The sequence below is a fragment of the Staurois parvus genome, unplaced genomic scaffold (assembly GCF_062004578.1).
Source record: "Staurois parvus isolate SC_StPar_1 unplaced genomic scaffold, SC_StPar_1.0 ptg000948l, whole genome shotgun sequence".
Classification (NCBI taxonomy): domain Eukaryota; kingdom Metazoa; phylum Chordata; class Amphibia; order Anura; family Ranidae; genus Staurois; species Staurois parvus.
The window spans coordinates 520,001-538,135 of NW_028318744.1; the positions used below are offsets into that span (position 1 = coordinate 520,001).

The 18,135-nt window shown below is 42.0% G+C and overlaps 1 protein-coding gene and 1 non-coding gene across 2 annotated transcripts in view; both read right to left on the reverse strand.

Annotated features, from left to right (window-relative positions):
* INSRR (insulin receptor related receptor) overlaps positions 1-18,135 on the reverse strand; it is an 88,881-nt gene that overhangs the window by 11,721 nt on the left and 59,025 nt on the right. The window contains exons 11-16 of the mRNA XM_089656901.1: positions 14,939-15,119; positions 14,083-14,124; positions 11,327-11,601; positions 8,125-8,261; positions 4,449-4,617; positions 2,320-2,428 (exon numbers count right to left, since the gene is read on the reverse strand). Coding sequence (XP_089513027.1) covers positions 2,320-2,428; positions 4,449-4,617; positions 8,125-8,261; positions 11,327-11,601; positions 14,083-14,124; positions 14,939-15,119 — 913 coding nt within the window. The remainder of the gene's footprint in view (positions 1-2,319; positions 2,429-4,448; positions 4,618-8,124; positions 8,262-11,326; positions 11,602-14,082; positions 14,125-14,938; positions 15,120-18,135) is intronic.
* On the reverse strand, positions 531-690 carry LOC149441774 (small nucleolar RNA snR85). Its single transcript, XR_016307298.1, has one exon. It is a non-coding gene; the product is annotated as a small nucleolar RNA snR85 (small nucleolar RNA).

An 18,135-nucleotide genomic window follows, 5' to 3' on the forward strand; every position in this document is an offset into this window, starting at 1 on the left:
ATATATATATATATATATATATATATATATATATATATATAATCTCAGGGGTGGACTGACCATTTGGAAACTCGGGCATTAATGGGAAACACCCATTAATTGAAGAAAATAAAAAAAAAAACAACAACAGCTGAGTGGCACGCATGCAGCCAATTAGGAGTTAGCTTTCCTTCCTAACCCACATGGAAGAAGAAAAATATATTTGAAATATATTTTAAAAATATTCTTCTTTGAAATACTACAATTTTGGCCGTATTCAATATATTTAAAAAAAAAAAAAATTATATATATATATATATATATATATATATATATATATATATATATATATATATATATATATATATATATATATATATATATATATATATATATATATATATATATATATATACACACACACATACATTTATCTATCTATCTATATCAGGGGCGGACTGACCATTTGGAAACTCGGGCACTGCCCAAGGGCCCGGGGTCAGTAGGGGGCCCCATGACATACCCCTGGTACTTTTTTCATAGGCTTTTTTGAGTTTGGGCAAGGACACAGGGGCCCCATGATCCCCTATTGCCCGGGGGCCCCATGAGTGGTCAGTCCGCCCCTGATATATATATATATATATATATATATATATATATATATATATATATATATATATATATATATATATATATATATATATATATATATACACACACATACCTACACACATACATACACACACACATACACACACTGCTGTTGAAAAGCGTTTTTATTACAAAATATATGAAAAAATATTTTTAAAAATATATTTTTTAAATATAGTCTTCAGATTTTTTTTAACATGAAAAAAGTGTCATCTTAACATTTATTTTACATAACTTTGAAAATGCATTCCAAAAATGCAGATTTGTATTTTTAAAAGACATACAGTATATTTGAAAATTTATTTTTAAAGATATATTTTTCATATATTTTGTAGTAAAAATGCATTTCAAAATACATACCGTATTTTTCGCCGTATAAGACGCACTTTTTCTTCCCCAAAACTGGGGGGGAAATGTCAGTGCGTCTTATAAGGCGAATATGGAGCGGCCGGTCCGGTATTTCCACCGCGGCCGTGTCAGAATACCGGGCCGGCCGCTCAGCTCTGCAGCGGGACCTTACCTGTTCCTCTATCCAGCGGCGCGCTGTCTTCCGGCTTCTGTAGTGTGGGCATGACAGCCGAGTGCCAAGTGCGCATGCGCGAGAAGCGGTGCTTTTTGTGAATAGTAAGGCGGTACCTGGGACACATGACAGATCCCAGAAGCCGCCGGACCAATCACAAAGCGCAAGTGCTTCTCGCTCATGCGCACTGGGCACCCGGCTGTCATGCCGAGCGCCATTACAGAAGCCGGGAAGACAGCGCGTGGCTGGATCGAGGAACAGGTAAGATAAAAAAAAAAACTCTGCGGAAGAGCGGGTACCTGTCAAATTCAGGTACCCGCTCCCCACCTCCCCAAAGGTCAGCAGTCATCTGTACTGTCCGCAGTCTCTGGTCATCTCCTGTACTGTGTCTGCAGTCCATTAGTTCAGAATTTTTTTTTTCCTGTTTTCTGCCTCTAAAACCTAGGTGCGTCTTATGGTCAGGTGCGTCTTATACCGCGAAAAATACGGTACACATTATAGATAGACTGATATTCACACACACATAATAAATATATATATATATATATATATATAAATATAATGTGTGTGTGTATATATATCAGTCTGTCACATATATATATATATATATATATATATATATATATATACACACACACACACACACACACACACATACATATATATATATATATATATATATATATATATATATATATATATATATATATATATATATATATATATATATATATATATATGCGCGCGTTTTTATTAAAAAATATATTACAAAATATTTTTAAAAATACATTTTCAAATATACTGTACGTCTTTAAAAAGAAAAATCTACATTTTTGAAATGCATTTACAAATACATGTGAAAATATGTTTAAAAAAATCTGAAGAATATATTTAAAAAACATTTTTAAAAATATTTTTCATATATTTTGTAATAAAAAACACATTTCAACAGAGAATGGCCAAAATTGTAGTATTTCAAATATATTTTTCTTCCATGTGGTCTGATACATTCCAAACCACTGCCATTATATTTGAGTGTTTTTTTCCATCATGTAAAAGCTGCGCAACTGACTTTTGGAATCTGGCCGTGGCCCGCGTCTTCCCTTACTTTGGGTCGGCCCATTATTCTGGAGGACCAGGACCATCACATGGATGGAAGACAGACTCACCCCTTCTTGTTGTAGAAGAAGATAATGGCGGCCAGGCAGGCGATGATCAGCAGGAGGATGATCGGCATGACTTTGAGCAGCATATATAAAGTCTCCGAGGTTTCTTTCTCTGCGGAAATAAAATCAACTGCATCTTGTTTACCTTAAAATTTCTCATAACAAAATGTACATAAAATGAAATACAAACAGTCAACAAAACACAGCATTGGGTCTCCACCAGTGGGACGAGCCATCCAAAAACTACATTTAATGGAGCAATAAATAATTTGCAGTATGTTCAGCAAAAATATTAATTCACATAAAAATATAGTCATAATGGATTTTTTTTAAGCTTTACACACACTAAAGGGGTATTAGTAATAAAATGTATTCAAGCTAATTTAAAAAAATAAAAAAAAATTGATCTTGGATAGAGCTCTGTCCTCACCGGAAAGATTCACGGTTGATTTCCCCTGGGAAAGAAAATGATGGGAAATTGAAACCATTTTTTTTACAGTTGTCACCAGAACAGGAAATGAAGGTAAATCTACTAATGGGGACACCTGTTCTGGTGACAACTCTAACATGGAATGAAACCAACAACTTACAAAAAAAAAATGCCCCCTGGGAGTTTCATGCCATAATTTACTAGTATGAACAACATACTTTGACAGACTTGGCTGTCAAGAGATCCCCTCCAGTGTTGTGGTGTCACTGGCACCTCCATCTTCACCCGCTTTTCCTTTTGGTTTCGGACTTTTTGACCACTTGTTTGGCTGGGCCACGACAATGTCACTCTGCGTCTGCGTGACACTCATAGCCCAGACGTGGGGGGGGGGGGTGTAAACATGCAGTGGGTTTTTTTTGCATATTTGTCACACCTAATAAAATGTAATCCTTATGATCTGAATAATTTAAGGGAAAAAAAAAAAAAATTTAAAAAAAATTTAAAAAAAATTAAATTAAAAAATTAAATTAAAAAAAAAAATGGCCTCCATGGGAGAGTTCCAAGGAGGAAGCCGCTGCTGACTAAAAAAACAAAGTAGAAAAACAAAGGCTTTTCTCAAATTGGCCAAAACACATCTTGATTACCTCCAAGACTTTTGAGCAAATATTCTGTGGACTGATGAGACCAAAGTTGAACTTTTTGGAAGGTGTGCGTCACGTTACATTGGAAGTAAAACCAAAAAAGAACATCATACCAACAGTGAGACATGGCGGCGGAGGTGGTAGGGTGATGGTCTAGGGCTCTTTGCATCTTCAGGATCTGGACGACTTTCCATAATGGATGGAACCCGGAATTCTGCGCTCTACCAGAATGTCCTGAAGGAGAATGTCCGGCGCTCAGCCCATGGCCTCAGGCTCAAGCATGCTTGGGCTATACAGCAGGAGGTTTAGGGGGCAATTACTTTTTCACATAGAGCCCGGATCCTCCACTTCTCAGGTCCCCTTTTTCACATAGAGCCCCACCACAGCAAGCAGCTAGCTGGGGGTACCCAAGCAGGTGTGCTCCCGAGCCCTGGCTCTGCATTGTCCATTCACACACAAAGCTATGGCTTGGCCTCACTCCCGCCTCTCCCCATTGGCTCTAATTGACAGTGGCAAGAGCAGCTGCCAATCAGGAGTGAGAGTCCCCGGAAAACCGAGGCTCTCGTGGACATCCTGGATCTGGATGGGGCTCAGGGGGGCTGCATCTTCTACTGCACATGGTGAGAAGCTCACAGTCTGCCGTGAAATCAGAGGAGGACATTTGAGCCCAGGAGAGGAGCCAGGAAAACTGCAAGACTGTCTCCAGGACAGAAGTCCAATAGGACAGGAAAAAAAAAAAAAAAAAACCCCGAAAAAAGGGGCCACATCCATTTCCAAACTTCAGGGCCCGTCATCCGGGGCACAAGCGGGCCAGATGGGACGTTGGATGCCGCTTCCTCTTGTTCAGAGACTTGAGAAGGCCAGGAGAGCCCTGGATCCTCTGCCTCTGAAAACATGCCAGAACCAGCAGCTGCCATGTTCCCGAAGCTCATGCACACCGCAACGCAGGAACATAACCAAGTAAAACAAACCATGTTTGACAAAATACATTTTTTTTTACAATGCTCCCACAAAATGTGGTCCGTTACAATCCTACGTGCCTTCCAAAGGAGCAAACTTACCTGGAAGCCGGACCGAGAAGACGATGGGCTCTGTCCACGACCCATTGCCCGCCAAGGACGTCACTCTTATCCGAGCAGAATAGTTGCCAGGCTGTGCCACGTTGATGTAGACCCCCTTGTACTTTTTGAACTTCTGCCGGGAAACGCATACCACAGTTGATGGACCTTCCTAAAAAGAAAAAAAAAAAAAGTAAACAAAAAATAAACAAAAAATGCAAAAAAAAAAAAAAAAAAGAAAAACAGAAAAAACCCAAAACAAAAAAAACACAACAAAACAAGTAATAATTTGTACAGATGAAAAAAATGTTGAATATCAATCTATAACCTGAGGTTTAATTATATGCTCCTGGAAATGGAGGTTTGCAACATGTACAAATATCAGAATTCTAGTACACAATACTACTAGGTTCCACCCAATTACTCACCTACCAACCCAAACAGTGCTGGGGCAAGGTCATCCAGTGCCCATGGACAGAAGCCAAAAACTGTGCACCCAACCCCCGCCCCACCCCAGCCTTCATTATATGCCAGTTTAGGGGGTGCAACCCCCAGCTGTAGTCATTGGCTTATCAAAATGCCTTGCATCAGAATCGGCTCACTAGCGCCCCCATCCATATAACCTCTTCGCCCAGAACAGCCTCCCCTCCTGCCCTCCCCTTGTCCCAAACCTGCACCCAATTACCTACCTACCCAACTGTATACCCAACTTCCCACCTACCCAACTTCCCACCTACCCAACTTCCCACCTACCAACCCAACTATCTACCCAACTTCCCACCCACCTCCCCAACTATCTACCCAACTTCCCACCCACCTCCCCAACTATCTACCCAACTTCCCACCTACCTCCCCAACTTCCCACCTACCTCCCCAACTATCTACCCAACTTCCCACCTACCAACCCAACTATCTACCCAACTTCCCACCTACCAACCCAACTATCTACCCAACTTCCCACCTACCAACCCAACTATCTACCCAATTTCCCACCTACCAACCCAATTATCTACCCAACTTCCCACCTACCAACCCAACTATCTACCCAACTTCCCACCTACCAACCCAACTATCTACCCAACTTCCCACCTACCAACCCAACTATCTACCCAACTTCCCACCTACCAACCCAACTATCTACCCAACTTCCCACCTACCAACCCAACTATCTACCCAACTTCCCACCTACCAACCCAACTATCTACCCAACTTCCCACCTACCAACCCAACTTCCCACCTACCTACCCAACTTCCCACCTACCTACCCAACTTCCCACCTACCTACCCAACTTCCCACCTACCTACCCAACTTCCCACCTACCTACCCAACTTCTCACCCAACTTCCCACCTACCAACCCAACTATCTACCAAACTTCCCACCTACCAACCCAACTATCTACCAAACTTCCCACCTACCTACCCAAAATTCCCACCTACCTACCCAAATTCACGCTGCTACCACTACTACTAAGCTTCACACTGATCCATTTTTCTCCCACGTGACCATGGAGTAGGAGTACTACGGGACTCTTCAAACTGATGCGTTGCGTGTCCCGTTGCTTGGTGCATTTCTTAGTGCTCCTCCCCATTGAAATAAATGGAAAACGCACCAAAACACCCCCCGTGGAGCATTTCTGGTGAGGTTTTTGAGTCACGTCATGTTAGAAATGCCATAGATCTGTGTGAAAGTAGATTAATAATCATACTTTGAAAACTAATGCATTACTGTAAACAATTTCTGTCACTTGTGTAATGCATGGGTCGAATTCCGAACGAATTTTCTTCCGAAAATCGGAAATTTCGTGCATTTTGTAACCTGATGGTGCCATCATTTTTATTTCAAAATTCAACCAACCCAGCCTTCAATTTCACCTCCTGTTGCTACAGAAAAGAATTTTCGTGGCCAATAAATTTTCTTTTCTTTCCAGGTCACAGCTCACGCTCATTTCTTTTTCGATTACATTTCTCACACGATTCTCCCATCCTGGATTCGAAATTAATTCCTTTTTAAAAATTTCCAACATGTCCGAGCACTCAAATTTGATGGTCACATGAAAATCGGACATTTGTGACCCACTAATGGTGTGAAATTCGAAAGAAAATTCTTAGACAAGATTTTCAAAAGAAGATTCTTTCAGAATTCGACCCGTGAATGGCCGGCTTAATGCTTAGATTGCATCAAAAGAAAAAAAAAAAAAAAAAAAAAAAAAAAAATCGCTTGAAACTAATATCTCTTCTAGACACCAACATTGCTTTTCAATGGGAACTCGGGAGGGGGGGAACGCAATGTATGTAATGGCAAGGAGTACTGGAGTGTGCTGCAGGGTCTATTGATGCTGGCTGCAGGGGGATCTATTACTGCTAGGGGGGATCTATTACTGCTAGGGGGGTATTATTCCTGGGGGTGGGTCTTACTTTGCTGGGGGCAGGGACTGACCATTTGGAAACTCAGGCACTGCCAGAGGGCCCGGGGTCAGTAGGGGGCCCCATGAGATGCCCCTGGTACCTTTTTCATAGGCATTTTTGAGTTTGGGCAAGGACACAGGGGCCCCATGATCCCCTATTGCCTGGGGGCCCCATGAGTTGTCAGTCCGCCCCTGGCTGGGAGTCAATTGTTGCCAGGAGGGATCAACTGTTGTGGGAGGATTTATTGCTGCTCACTGCTGGAGGGTCCATTGATGCTGGCTGCAGGGAGATCTGTTTTTGCTGGGCGTTATTTTGTTGCAGGTGGTCCATTGTTGCTTGGGGGACCGACTGTTACTGGGAAAGAATCTATTGTTGCTGATGGGGGTATTTTACTGCTTTTCTTGTTATCATTAACAAATTCCATACAATTTACTTAGCACCACAAATTGATACTGGTTCTGGTGCTCAGAGGTGGGTAGGAGGTGGATACAAGGGATGGTGTTCAGAGGTGGGTAGGGAGTGGACCCAAGGGATGGTGCTCAGAGGTGGGTTGGGAGTGGACCCAAGGGATGGTGCTCAGAGGTGGGTAGGGGGTGGACCCAAGGGATGGTGCTCAGTGGTGGGTAGAAGGTGGAAACAAGGGATGGTGCTCAGTGGTGGGTAGAAGGTGGAAACAAGGAATGGTGCTCAGAGGTTAGTAGGGAGTGGACCCAAGGGATTGTGCTCAGAGGTGGGTAGGAGGTGGACCCAAGGAATGGTGCTCAGAAGTGGGTAGGGGGTGGACCCAAGGGATGGTGCTCAGAGGTGGGTAGGAGGTGGATACAAGGGATGGTGCTCAGAGGTGGGTAGAAGGTGGACCCAAGGGATGGTGCTCAGAGGTGGGTAGGAGGTGGATACAAGGGGTGGTAGGAAAGGGAGTGTTCCTGCACCAATTTCTCGGAGGAAAAAAAAATAATTTTGATGGCTACACACTGAGCCCCCCATCCCCACCCCCAACAAAGGGGACAACAAAAATCTATATGAACTGCATCCTATCCAGAGGACGGAGAAGCTGGGTTATATGTGAGGACAATGAAAAATGTACAAATCTGTGAAAGGAATAACATTTAAAAATTTTTTTTTTTTTATTTAAAAGGAATTTAGGAAACCGTAATAAGAAGATGTAGAATATGTAAAAGATGGACAGTCGAATGAACATAACCATGAAATTTCTATACAAAAAAAATTTCCCACCCAGAACCAATTTCTCCGAATCAAAGCCGGGCGACTTACTTCATTTTCACTCTTGTACTTGATCTCATATTTCAGGATTAATGCATTCGGATTGGGTGGCTCCTCCCACTTCATAAAGATGGTGTTGTGTCCAGCAGAATGCCATGATATATTACCAGCAATGTTGTCGGCATGAGCTAGAGAGGGAAAAATGTGGTTAGCGGTCTAGCGATATTCTGTGGACATGTCTAGTTCACCATACCGAAGAAGAAGAAAAAAAGAAAGAACCCCCCCCCACCAAAAAACCCCCCCCCAAAATAAATAGATCGTTATTTTCCCACTTAGCCACATTTACCCCATTCCTGCCCAGGCCAATTTTCAGCGCTCTCGCACTGTGAATGACAATTATGCGGTCATGCAACACTGTACCCAAAAGAAATTTGTATCACCATTTTGAGACATATAGAGCTTTCTTCTGGTGATATTTACTCACTACTTGTTTTTTTTTGCTTTTTGCTAAACAAATGGAAAAAAAGACCAAAAAATTTGAAAAAAAATATAATAAAATTTTTTCCCCTATGTTTCTGTTATAAAATTTTGCAAACAGGCAATTTTTTGGCTGCACCCATGGACGCGTGCTGGGGGCCGCAACCACGGACGCGTGCTGGGGGCCGCACCCACGGACGCGTGCTGGGCAGGCCTGCTGTTAAAAAACATGGGGCCCCATACAGCTGACCTGACAGGACCTCCTCCAAAAAAATAAAAACATTTTCCCTAAGTTTTTGTTATAAAATTTAGCAAACAGGTAATTTTTCTCCTGCAACAATGGACGCTGCTAGGGCTGCACCCACGGACGCTGCTGGGCAGGGCTGCTGTTAAAAACCATGGGGCCCCATACAGCTGACCTGACAGGGCCCCCTCCAAAAAAGAAAAACGTTTACAATACTTCAGTTATGAATGAACACAGTGAGTGATAGGTACCGTTCATTCCTTACCAGACCCTTCCTCCACTCTCCATCCTGAAAGATCCTATTGTGTGCTTGAAGCTGCCGAAGGGAAGCAGAGGAGGGAAGCCAGCAGCACTGGAGGGAGATGGGACCGGGGGGGGGGGGGTAATTACTGGAACCGATTCCCTGTACGGCTATCTCTGTAGAAACTGGGAGGGAGAGGAGAAGAATCGATTCCAGTAACCCCCCCCCCACATGCCTTGCAGATCATCCTCCCTGCCCACATCCAATTCATCTAGCTGCCTGGGCCCCCCTGCTGGCCTGGGCCCCGTACAGGATGACTGGTGGTACCCCCTTATCTACAGCCCTGCTGCTGGGGGGGTGCCCCCATGGACACGTGCTGGGGGCTGCACCCATGTCCTCTGATGTGTGAATACAGTTGACAATTACTGGTTCTCCTGTCTCCACGTTATAACAATGTAAGGAAAGTGCAGCTGATAACTGGTAATGGGACTGCTACATCTCAGCAGAGAGGATCCAGTTCTTCTGACAGCAGAGGATCATGGGACCTGTAGTCATATAACCTATAAATTATGCATTTCTGAGGGCTGATTGAACTACAACTAACAGGCCATAGTAAATACAACAGCCTTTCTACATGTATAAAATATGTGGTCCTGCCATGGGTGCAATCAACAGGCCTATTAATGGGCTGTGATCAATTTAATCCATCAATGAACCCATGTAAATAAGGTGGGGTATGCAGACCTACAGCACTGCTTTTTATTGCAAAACAATACCTACAGCATACCTCTGAACAGTCTGAAAATGATTAAGAGACACACCTTTTAGCACACAGTATGTAGGCATGTACCTACCATGGCCTCATTTACATAACCCGCAAAGATTTAATATGCGGAAAATGATAAGCGCAACCCAACAAATGACTTTTCTATCACCGTTTTCTATTTTTTTTTTCAAAATAACAAAAATTTAGTAATATAGGAGGTTGGATTTAAAAAAATGTAGTAACAATTTTGCAAGTAAAATAGTATATTTTATATAGGGAGGTATACATCAGACCCAAAAAAAATTAAAAAAAAAAAAAGAAGGAAGAAGGACAACCAAGGCTGCATGAGGGAAGGAGAATTAAATTTTTCAACAAAAGGATAGTCCCTCCAAATATCAGTTGGGAGTTATGTCTATAGGTATTTGATAACTGTCTAATTTTGGCCAGATCGGATGGTCATCCTCATATCTATGAGCAGAAAGACGACCAGCAAGCTGCTATATTCACCCCTAGCTGACCAACCTCAGTAAGGGCTCGTTCACACTTGACTGTTTTACCAACTCTTGCCAAATGACTCTATAGCGTTTGGCAAGCGTTGGTCCAGCGTTTGTGAAGCGTTTTTTAACGCTACGCATGCGCAGGTCAGTGGCGGTTGCTAGACGTTTGCCGAGCATTAAAAACGCCCCACAAACGCCTATAATGAAGTTTGAATGGTGCTACCGCTCTGCAAACGCCCCGCAACCGCACCATAGGCTAGAATAGGAGGCTTCAATGCCTCCTGACTCGACCAGAGGCGTCCGTTTTGCCACGCCGCGACGCTACCGCTCCCGTTAGATCAGCACCATGTGCTGCAATGGGCAGAATTGTCCGATGCGTTTGGGAAGAGGTAAAAATGCTTCCCAAATGCCTTTCTGCCGCTTGAAAACAAGGCTAGTGTGAACATAGCCTAAGTGTCTCCATGAGCCATGATGATATTTTTAATTTATTTATTTTTTAGTGATACATATAGCCATCTTGCAAAGGCATCATTTATACTGTTTTAACTCAGAGCCACCTGTTTATTTTAAATGTCCCATGAAGGATTTTTGGTAAAAATCCCCAAAACAAACCTCAAGGTCCCTTAAATGAGTGTAATGAGTGGAGGAGTCCTTGGTACTTAAGTTGCAAGTAATCAAGTTATAATATATAAAATGTATCATTTTTATACCAATATATTGGTCAGGGGAGTTCTAATCAGATTTTTATCTTTTTGATTATTTACCATGAAGAGTTTTCACACACACAAAAAACATTTTATATATATATATATTTTTTTTTTTTTTTTCTTTTTTCTTTTCTTTTTTTTTTTTTTTTCATAACAAAATGATTGTATAATGTGAAATATTATATCTTGTATTAATTTTAATTGACATACTATTTCACATTATACAAATCTGATTTGGAAACACATTTGTATATTTTTAAATTATATATCTTATTAATTTTAATTAACATTACTGATAAAAAGAAAAAAAAAATTACTTACGGTCTGGCATTGTTCTAGCAAATACAAAAGTTGCAGCGCTGCACCCAACCGTGTCTGCTGCGTGGTTGCAGGCGTGGATGTCGATCCGATATTCTGTGAAATGTCTGAGGTTAGATAGGACCATTCTTTCACGGACGATCTTATCCTTATAGGTGTAAGGCTTGAAATCTGTGCCTGTGTTGTTGATGGTGTGACTGACGGTTCCTTCTGAGAATGAAGCATTTCCTTGACCATCTCCATTCAACCCAATTACATCTCTTCTCTTTTTAGGAGACCTGCAAAGACCAAAAAGGACATTTACCATTCCTGCAGTTATTACGACTGTATGTAGTTATCAGTAGGTCAGGTTAATATTTGTATTTTACATTGAAAGACGATATAATATAGAGTATTTACAAAAATCAAAACAGTCCTATTCCAGTTAGGTCCCGAATTAATAAGCATAGGTTTTAAAGGGCCCCCTTCCCCAGGGCTTAGTAAAAGTATAATAAAGTCTATACTGAACTATTAGGAATGAAGAAGCCTAGGAAGCAAGTACATAAAATCACTTCATATGCAGGTTTAGGCAGCCAAACACCAACCAACCAACCACCACCACCTTCTATACTTTGTGCAATGCCAAGTAAGCAGCTAGTGTAGTCCAAACTCCTGGCCTGCATACCACCAACAGCCAACCAACCACCAGAACATTATATATACTTTGCGCAATGTCAAGTATGCAGCAAGTGTAGACCAAACTCTTGGCTTGCATACCACCACCAACAGCCACCACAGCCTTCTATATTTTATGTAATGCCAAATAAGCAGCCAGTGTAGTCTGAATGCCTGGCCTACATACCATCAGACAACCAACAACCACCACAACCTTCTATACTTTGTGCAGTGTCAAGTAAGCAGCCAGTGTAGTCTGAACTCCTGGTCTACATGCCATCAACAGACAACCAACCACAACCACATTATAGACTTTGTGCAGTGTCAAGTATGCAGCATGTGTAGACTAAACATTTGGCCTGCATACCACCAACAACCACCAATGCCTTCTATACTTCGTGCAATGCCAAATAAGCAGCCAATGTAGTCTGAACTCCTGGCCTACATACCATCAACAGACAACCAACCACCGCCACAACCTTCTATACTTTGTGCAGTGTCAAGTAAGCAGCAAATGTAGACTACACTCTTGGCCTGCATACCACCAACAACAAACCAACTAACCACCAACAACCACCACAGCCTTCTATACTTTGTGCAATGCCAAATAAGCAGCCAGTGTAGTCCGAACTCCTGGCCTGAATACCACCAACAGCCAACCAACCAACCACCACATCATTATATACTTTTGCACATTGTCAAGTAAGCAGCAAGTATAGAGTAAAACACTTGGCCTGCATACCACCACCAAATTCATAACCAACAACCACCACAACCTTCTATACTTTGTGCAATGACAAATAAGCAGCCTTCTATACTTTGGTCTACATTTGCTGCTTACTTGACACTGCACAAAGTATAGACGGTTGTGGTGGCTGTTGGTGGTATGCAGGCCAAGAGTTTGGTCTACATTTGCTGCTTACTTGACACTGCACAAACTCTTGGCCTGCATACCACCAACAACCACCACAACCTTCTATACTTTGTGTAATGCCAAATAAGTAGCAGGTGTAGACCAAACTCTTGGCCTGCATACCACCAACAACAAACCAACTAACCACCAACTAACCACCAACAACCACCATAGCCTTCTATACTTTGTGCAATGCCAAATAAGCAGCCAGTATAGTCCGAACTCCTGGTCTGAATACCACCAACAGCCAACCAACCAACCAACCACCACATCATTATATACTTTTGCACATTGTCAAGTAAGCAGCAAGTGTAGACTAAAACACTTGGCCTGCATACCACCACCAAATTCATAACCAACAACCACCACAACCTTCTATACTTTGTGCAATACCAAATAAGCAGCCTTCTTTACTTTGGTCTACATTTGCTGCTTACTTGACACTGCACAAACTCTTGGCCTGCATACCACCAACAACCACCACAACCTTCTATACTTTGTGTAATGCCAAATAAGTAGCAGGTGTAGACCAAACTCTTGGCCTGCATACCACCACCAACAATCAACTAACCACCACAACCTTCTATACTTTGTGCAGTGTCAAGTAAGCAGCAAGTGTAGACCAAACTCTTGGCCTGCATACCACCACCAGCCACCACAACCTTCTATACTTTGTGTAATGCCAAATAAGCAGCCAGTGTAATCCAAACTCCTGGCCTGCATATCATTTTGGACTATGCAACTCAAGGGATTAAGGTCAGGTGGCCAGGATTTTCAGAAGCATACCAGCAATAACTCCCTCTATATATCGCTTATAAATTCCTGTTTGGACATCTTTTATGGTGTTCAGTAATGACTACTTCTAGGAACCTATGAGAACATTTGAATTTGTATCTCCAGCATGCGTGCTCTTCTCATCTTTAGTATGCTTTAACCAGGCAGGCCTGAACTTGTAGAAAAAAGGCTCACCTACCATGATGTACCCAGAGCCTTTCCTACTCTGCTCAGCGTCATCCCAGGATGGAGAGGAGGAAGCAGGCACAACATAATAATTAATACAAATTAGAACTCACGTGATATTAACTGCTCTATTAATGGATGGAAATCAAATCTCTTGCCTCAGCTTGCACAGACCTCTCCACAACAACTGAAAGGGTCAACATTGATTTATATAAAAGGCAACCTAGCTTACCTTTGTTTATTCTTGTTGATTAAAGTCACCTTCCAAGGAGGCCTATAAAAAAAGGTGTGTAAAGTAGTTACATCACAAACCTGGGTTATACAAAAGCACATATTAAAACAAATCCTGTAAAAAGTTGACCCATCACCTACTGCCTCCACACTGGCCGCTCATCACATTAAAAAGGAAAACTAGGGAAATTTAAAAAAGGACAGATAAGGTGATAGTCTTAGGGTCATGCCACACCAGCAGTCCTGTCCCTGGTGCCAATTCACCAGCAGAAGGGTCACAATGCAGAGCAAATCCTCATCTGCTTCCCCCCTCACTGTTTGGATGCGGAAAACTGTTGCTCCCTTGCTTATGAAATGGTTACAAGATAGAGGTCACCTATCAGTGGTGGCTTCTCACCCGGACAACTGGTGGACCATCATGGAGTAGTTACCTTGTTCTGCACAAAAATTCTGTTGCTAGAAAATTGAGACTTTCTGCCCTAGGGCAGAAGCGTTATCACCCTTGGGGGGCCTGTCATCCAATTCAGACTACAGGTAGACGGGTCCAAACTAAACCCAAGCAGCTGCTGTCCCAACTCATCACTGGGGGACAAGCAACCGCACATAAGGCACTGGCGCAGAAAGCCAGTGCTTCACGGAAGAAAAAAAAAATTATATTAAAAAAATTATCTATTTCTAAAAAATATATTATTTATATAGAAAAAATATATATAAAAAAAAAAGTATATGGGAGCAGCTTACTATTCAATATTAAAACACTAGGCAAAACATTTTTGAATAGGGTTTGAAAATACTTAAATAAAACTCAGGAAATCCTAATTTAGTTTGATTGGAAATAGGACAGCTGGAATACTTACTTTGGAATGAAAATGGTGTTCCTTAAAAAGTTCTCAAACTTTTTCTGAAAGAATTCCTCATCCAGGTCTAGTAGCTGGCCACCATTTTTTTGGCATGGGCAACACCTATCCTCCGAATCCATGTTGTCATCATCATCACTGTCAAACCTGGTATCGGCACTGCTAGTTGGAAGCTTCAGACCTGTGTAAAGTAGATGAGGAAAATCTTAATAGAACATTCAAGTGTATATTGCTGTGCTGCCTCTGGCGGTTATATGGAAAAAGCAATACGGTACATATACACTCACCGGCCTTTTAAGTTGGTACACCTGTTCAATTGCTTGGTAACAAATTGCTAATCAGCCAATAACATGGCAGAAACTCAAAGCATTTAGGCATCTAGAAGTGGTAAAGATGACTTGCTGAAGTTCAACCCAAGCATCAGAATGGGGTAGAAAGGGGTTTTAAGTGACTTTAAACGTGGCATGGTCGCTGGTGCCAGACGGGCTGGTCTGGGTATTTAAAAAACTGATCTGCTGGGATTTTCACGCACAACCATCTCTAATGGTCCAAAATGGTCCAAAAAAGAGAAAAATGCCTTGTTGATGTCAGGAATCATAAACCAGGCGGAGACAAAGTGCAGTTAAAATAAAAAACATTAAAAAAATTATACCTTTAATGACATAGAAAATATAACCGATCAGGAACATGATGGATGCCAGAGCAGGTAATCAGACGAGCCAGTGTCAGGAAACCAGAAAGGAGGAAATGACCAAAGCCGCTAAAATAGCAAAAAGGGTTGGCTGTGGGCTGGACTAATGAAGTAGGTAATGGAATCCAAGTGGGTCACTGTGGAGTGGCTGGAAATTAGCCGACAGCTTAGCAGCTTCTGAGCACAAACAAAAGAGCTGCTCGTTAAGTAGCAGGAGCCCAGCCCTGACAAGAGGTCAGAGGAGATTGGGTAGACTGGTTCGAGATGATATTGGAAAAAAACTTTGCCTGGTACGAGTCTTGATTTCAGCTGCGACATTCAGATGGTAGGGTCAGAATTTGAAGTAAACAAAAGCATGAATCCATCCCTGCTTTGTATCAACGGCTCAGTCTGGTGGTGGTGTAATGGTGTGGGGGATATTTTCTTTGCACAATTTGGGCCCCTTAGTACCAAATGAGCATCGTTTAAATGACACGGCCTAAGTATTGTTGCCGACCATGTCTATCCCTTTAGGACTCCCAGTGTCCCCATCTTTGGATGGCTCCTTCCAGCAGGATGTCGTCACAAACCTCAAATCATCTCAAACTGGCTTCTTGAACATGACAATGAGGTCACTGTACTCCAATGGCCTCCACAGTCACCAGATCTCCATCCAATAGGGCACCTTTGGGATGTGGTGGAATGGGAGTTTTGCATCATGGATGTGCAGCCAAGAAATCTGCAGCAACTGCATGATGCCATCATGTTAATATGGACCGAAAACTCTGAGGAATGTTTCCAACACCTTGCTGAATCTATGCCAGTGGTTCTCAACCTTCCTAATGCTGCGACCCTTTAATACAGTTCCTCATGTTGTGGTGACCCCCAACCATAAAATGATTTACCCAGTAATTATAATTCATGAAGTATCGTTTTGCCTTCAATACTGCTGCTTTCTACACTGTAGCTGCTTTCTACACTGTAGCCGCTTTCTACACACTAGCTGCTTTCTACACACTAGCTGTTCTTTACACATCGGAAATGTGTTTTCAGATGGTCTTAGGCGACCCCTGTGAAAGGGTCCTTCGACTCCCAAAGGGGTCGCGACCCAAAGGTTGAGAACCACTGATCTATGCCATGAAGAGGTAAGGCAGTTCTGAAGGCAAAAGGGGGTCCAACCCGGTACTAGTAAGGTGGATCTAAAAAAAAAGTGGCTGGTGAGTGTATATCCTATGCTATTTTACTAAGTTACTAAGTCAATAATTTATAAATGTGCTGCCACTTTGCAGTTATTGGTTTAATTACACAATTATAGGGAGGATACACAAAAAATTCTTTCCTTATGACAAGTTCCTATATTCCTGCAAGCCGCACATGGAAGCTAGGAACAAAATATTCCTTTTGACCTTCAAAATACTGCAAATGCCAAAATGGACTACACATTGGGGTGGATTTACTAAAACTGGTGCAGCTCTGCATGGTAGCCAATTGGCTTCTAAAGTCAGCTTGTTCATTTAAGCATGAGCAATGAAACCTGGAAGCCGATTGGTTTCTATGCAGAGTTGCACCAGATTTTGTACTTTCCAGTTTTTAGCTTGTTACCCAGCTTAAACGTTTGTCCAACTATTCTGCATGCAATAAAGACATGTTTAAGTGTTTGGGGAGTTCAGCTATCTGATGCAGATTGTCTACAATGATGGTCTCCGCCATATTCAGGGCAGGCATAGAGTTCTCAGGAAGGGATTCTGTAGGTGACAACTGCAACAGCCAGAATGAAATCTTACCAGTCCTTCAAAATGGTGGCTACATTAGTGGTCTTAAAGGCTTTCATATGTTTTCAACTGAAGATCTTACCAGAAACACACCTACTTGTCCCGTGGTGACAACGCTCACTCATTGCACTGTATGGATGGAGAAGTAGGGTTGTCACCATAGCACAGAGGCAAGATACTAGCAGGATCATCTGATGAAAATATGGCAAAACAAGCCTATGCAAGAACTGAAGAACCCCACCCCTCTTCCTTCTCTAAAACTAAGTAGATGTGTTCTGTAGTCCACAGAAAGACCAGGGTTACAAGATTTCTATCATGATCAACGAGTTTTTGGGGGTTTTATTAGCAGTTTTTTAATTGTTGAACAGATAAATATACTGTCTTTTTTTTTTTTTTTTTAACAGACCAAAAAGAAAGCAGATTAAAAGTTCATTATTATGGCTTCCATTTACTTTAGGAAAAAAAACACAGACAGGCCATTGTTGAGTTTTCACTCACACCATCTCTATTCTGTAATGTCCCAATACCACCAATGCCAGCCACTGGAACCATAATTTCTTTTTTCCGATGACAAAAGGTGTGCAGTAGAGTTGATATCTCTGGAGGGTCTCTAACATTGGAACACAATTTGGCATTGCTGAAGATTGATCAAAGCAGTGGGAATTGCAAGTCAATGTTTCTAAATGTAAAATAAGGCACCAAGGGGAAAAAAAAAAACAAAAAAAAAAACGCTTGACAGTACAGTATTGGAGGTA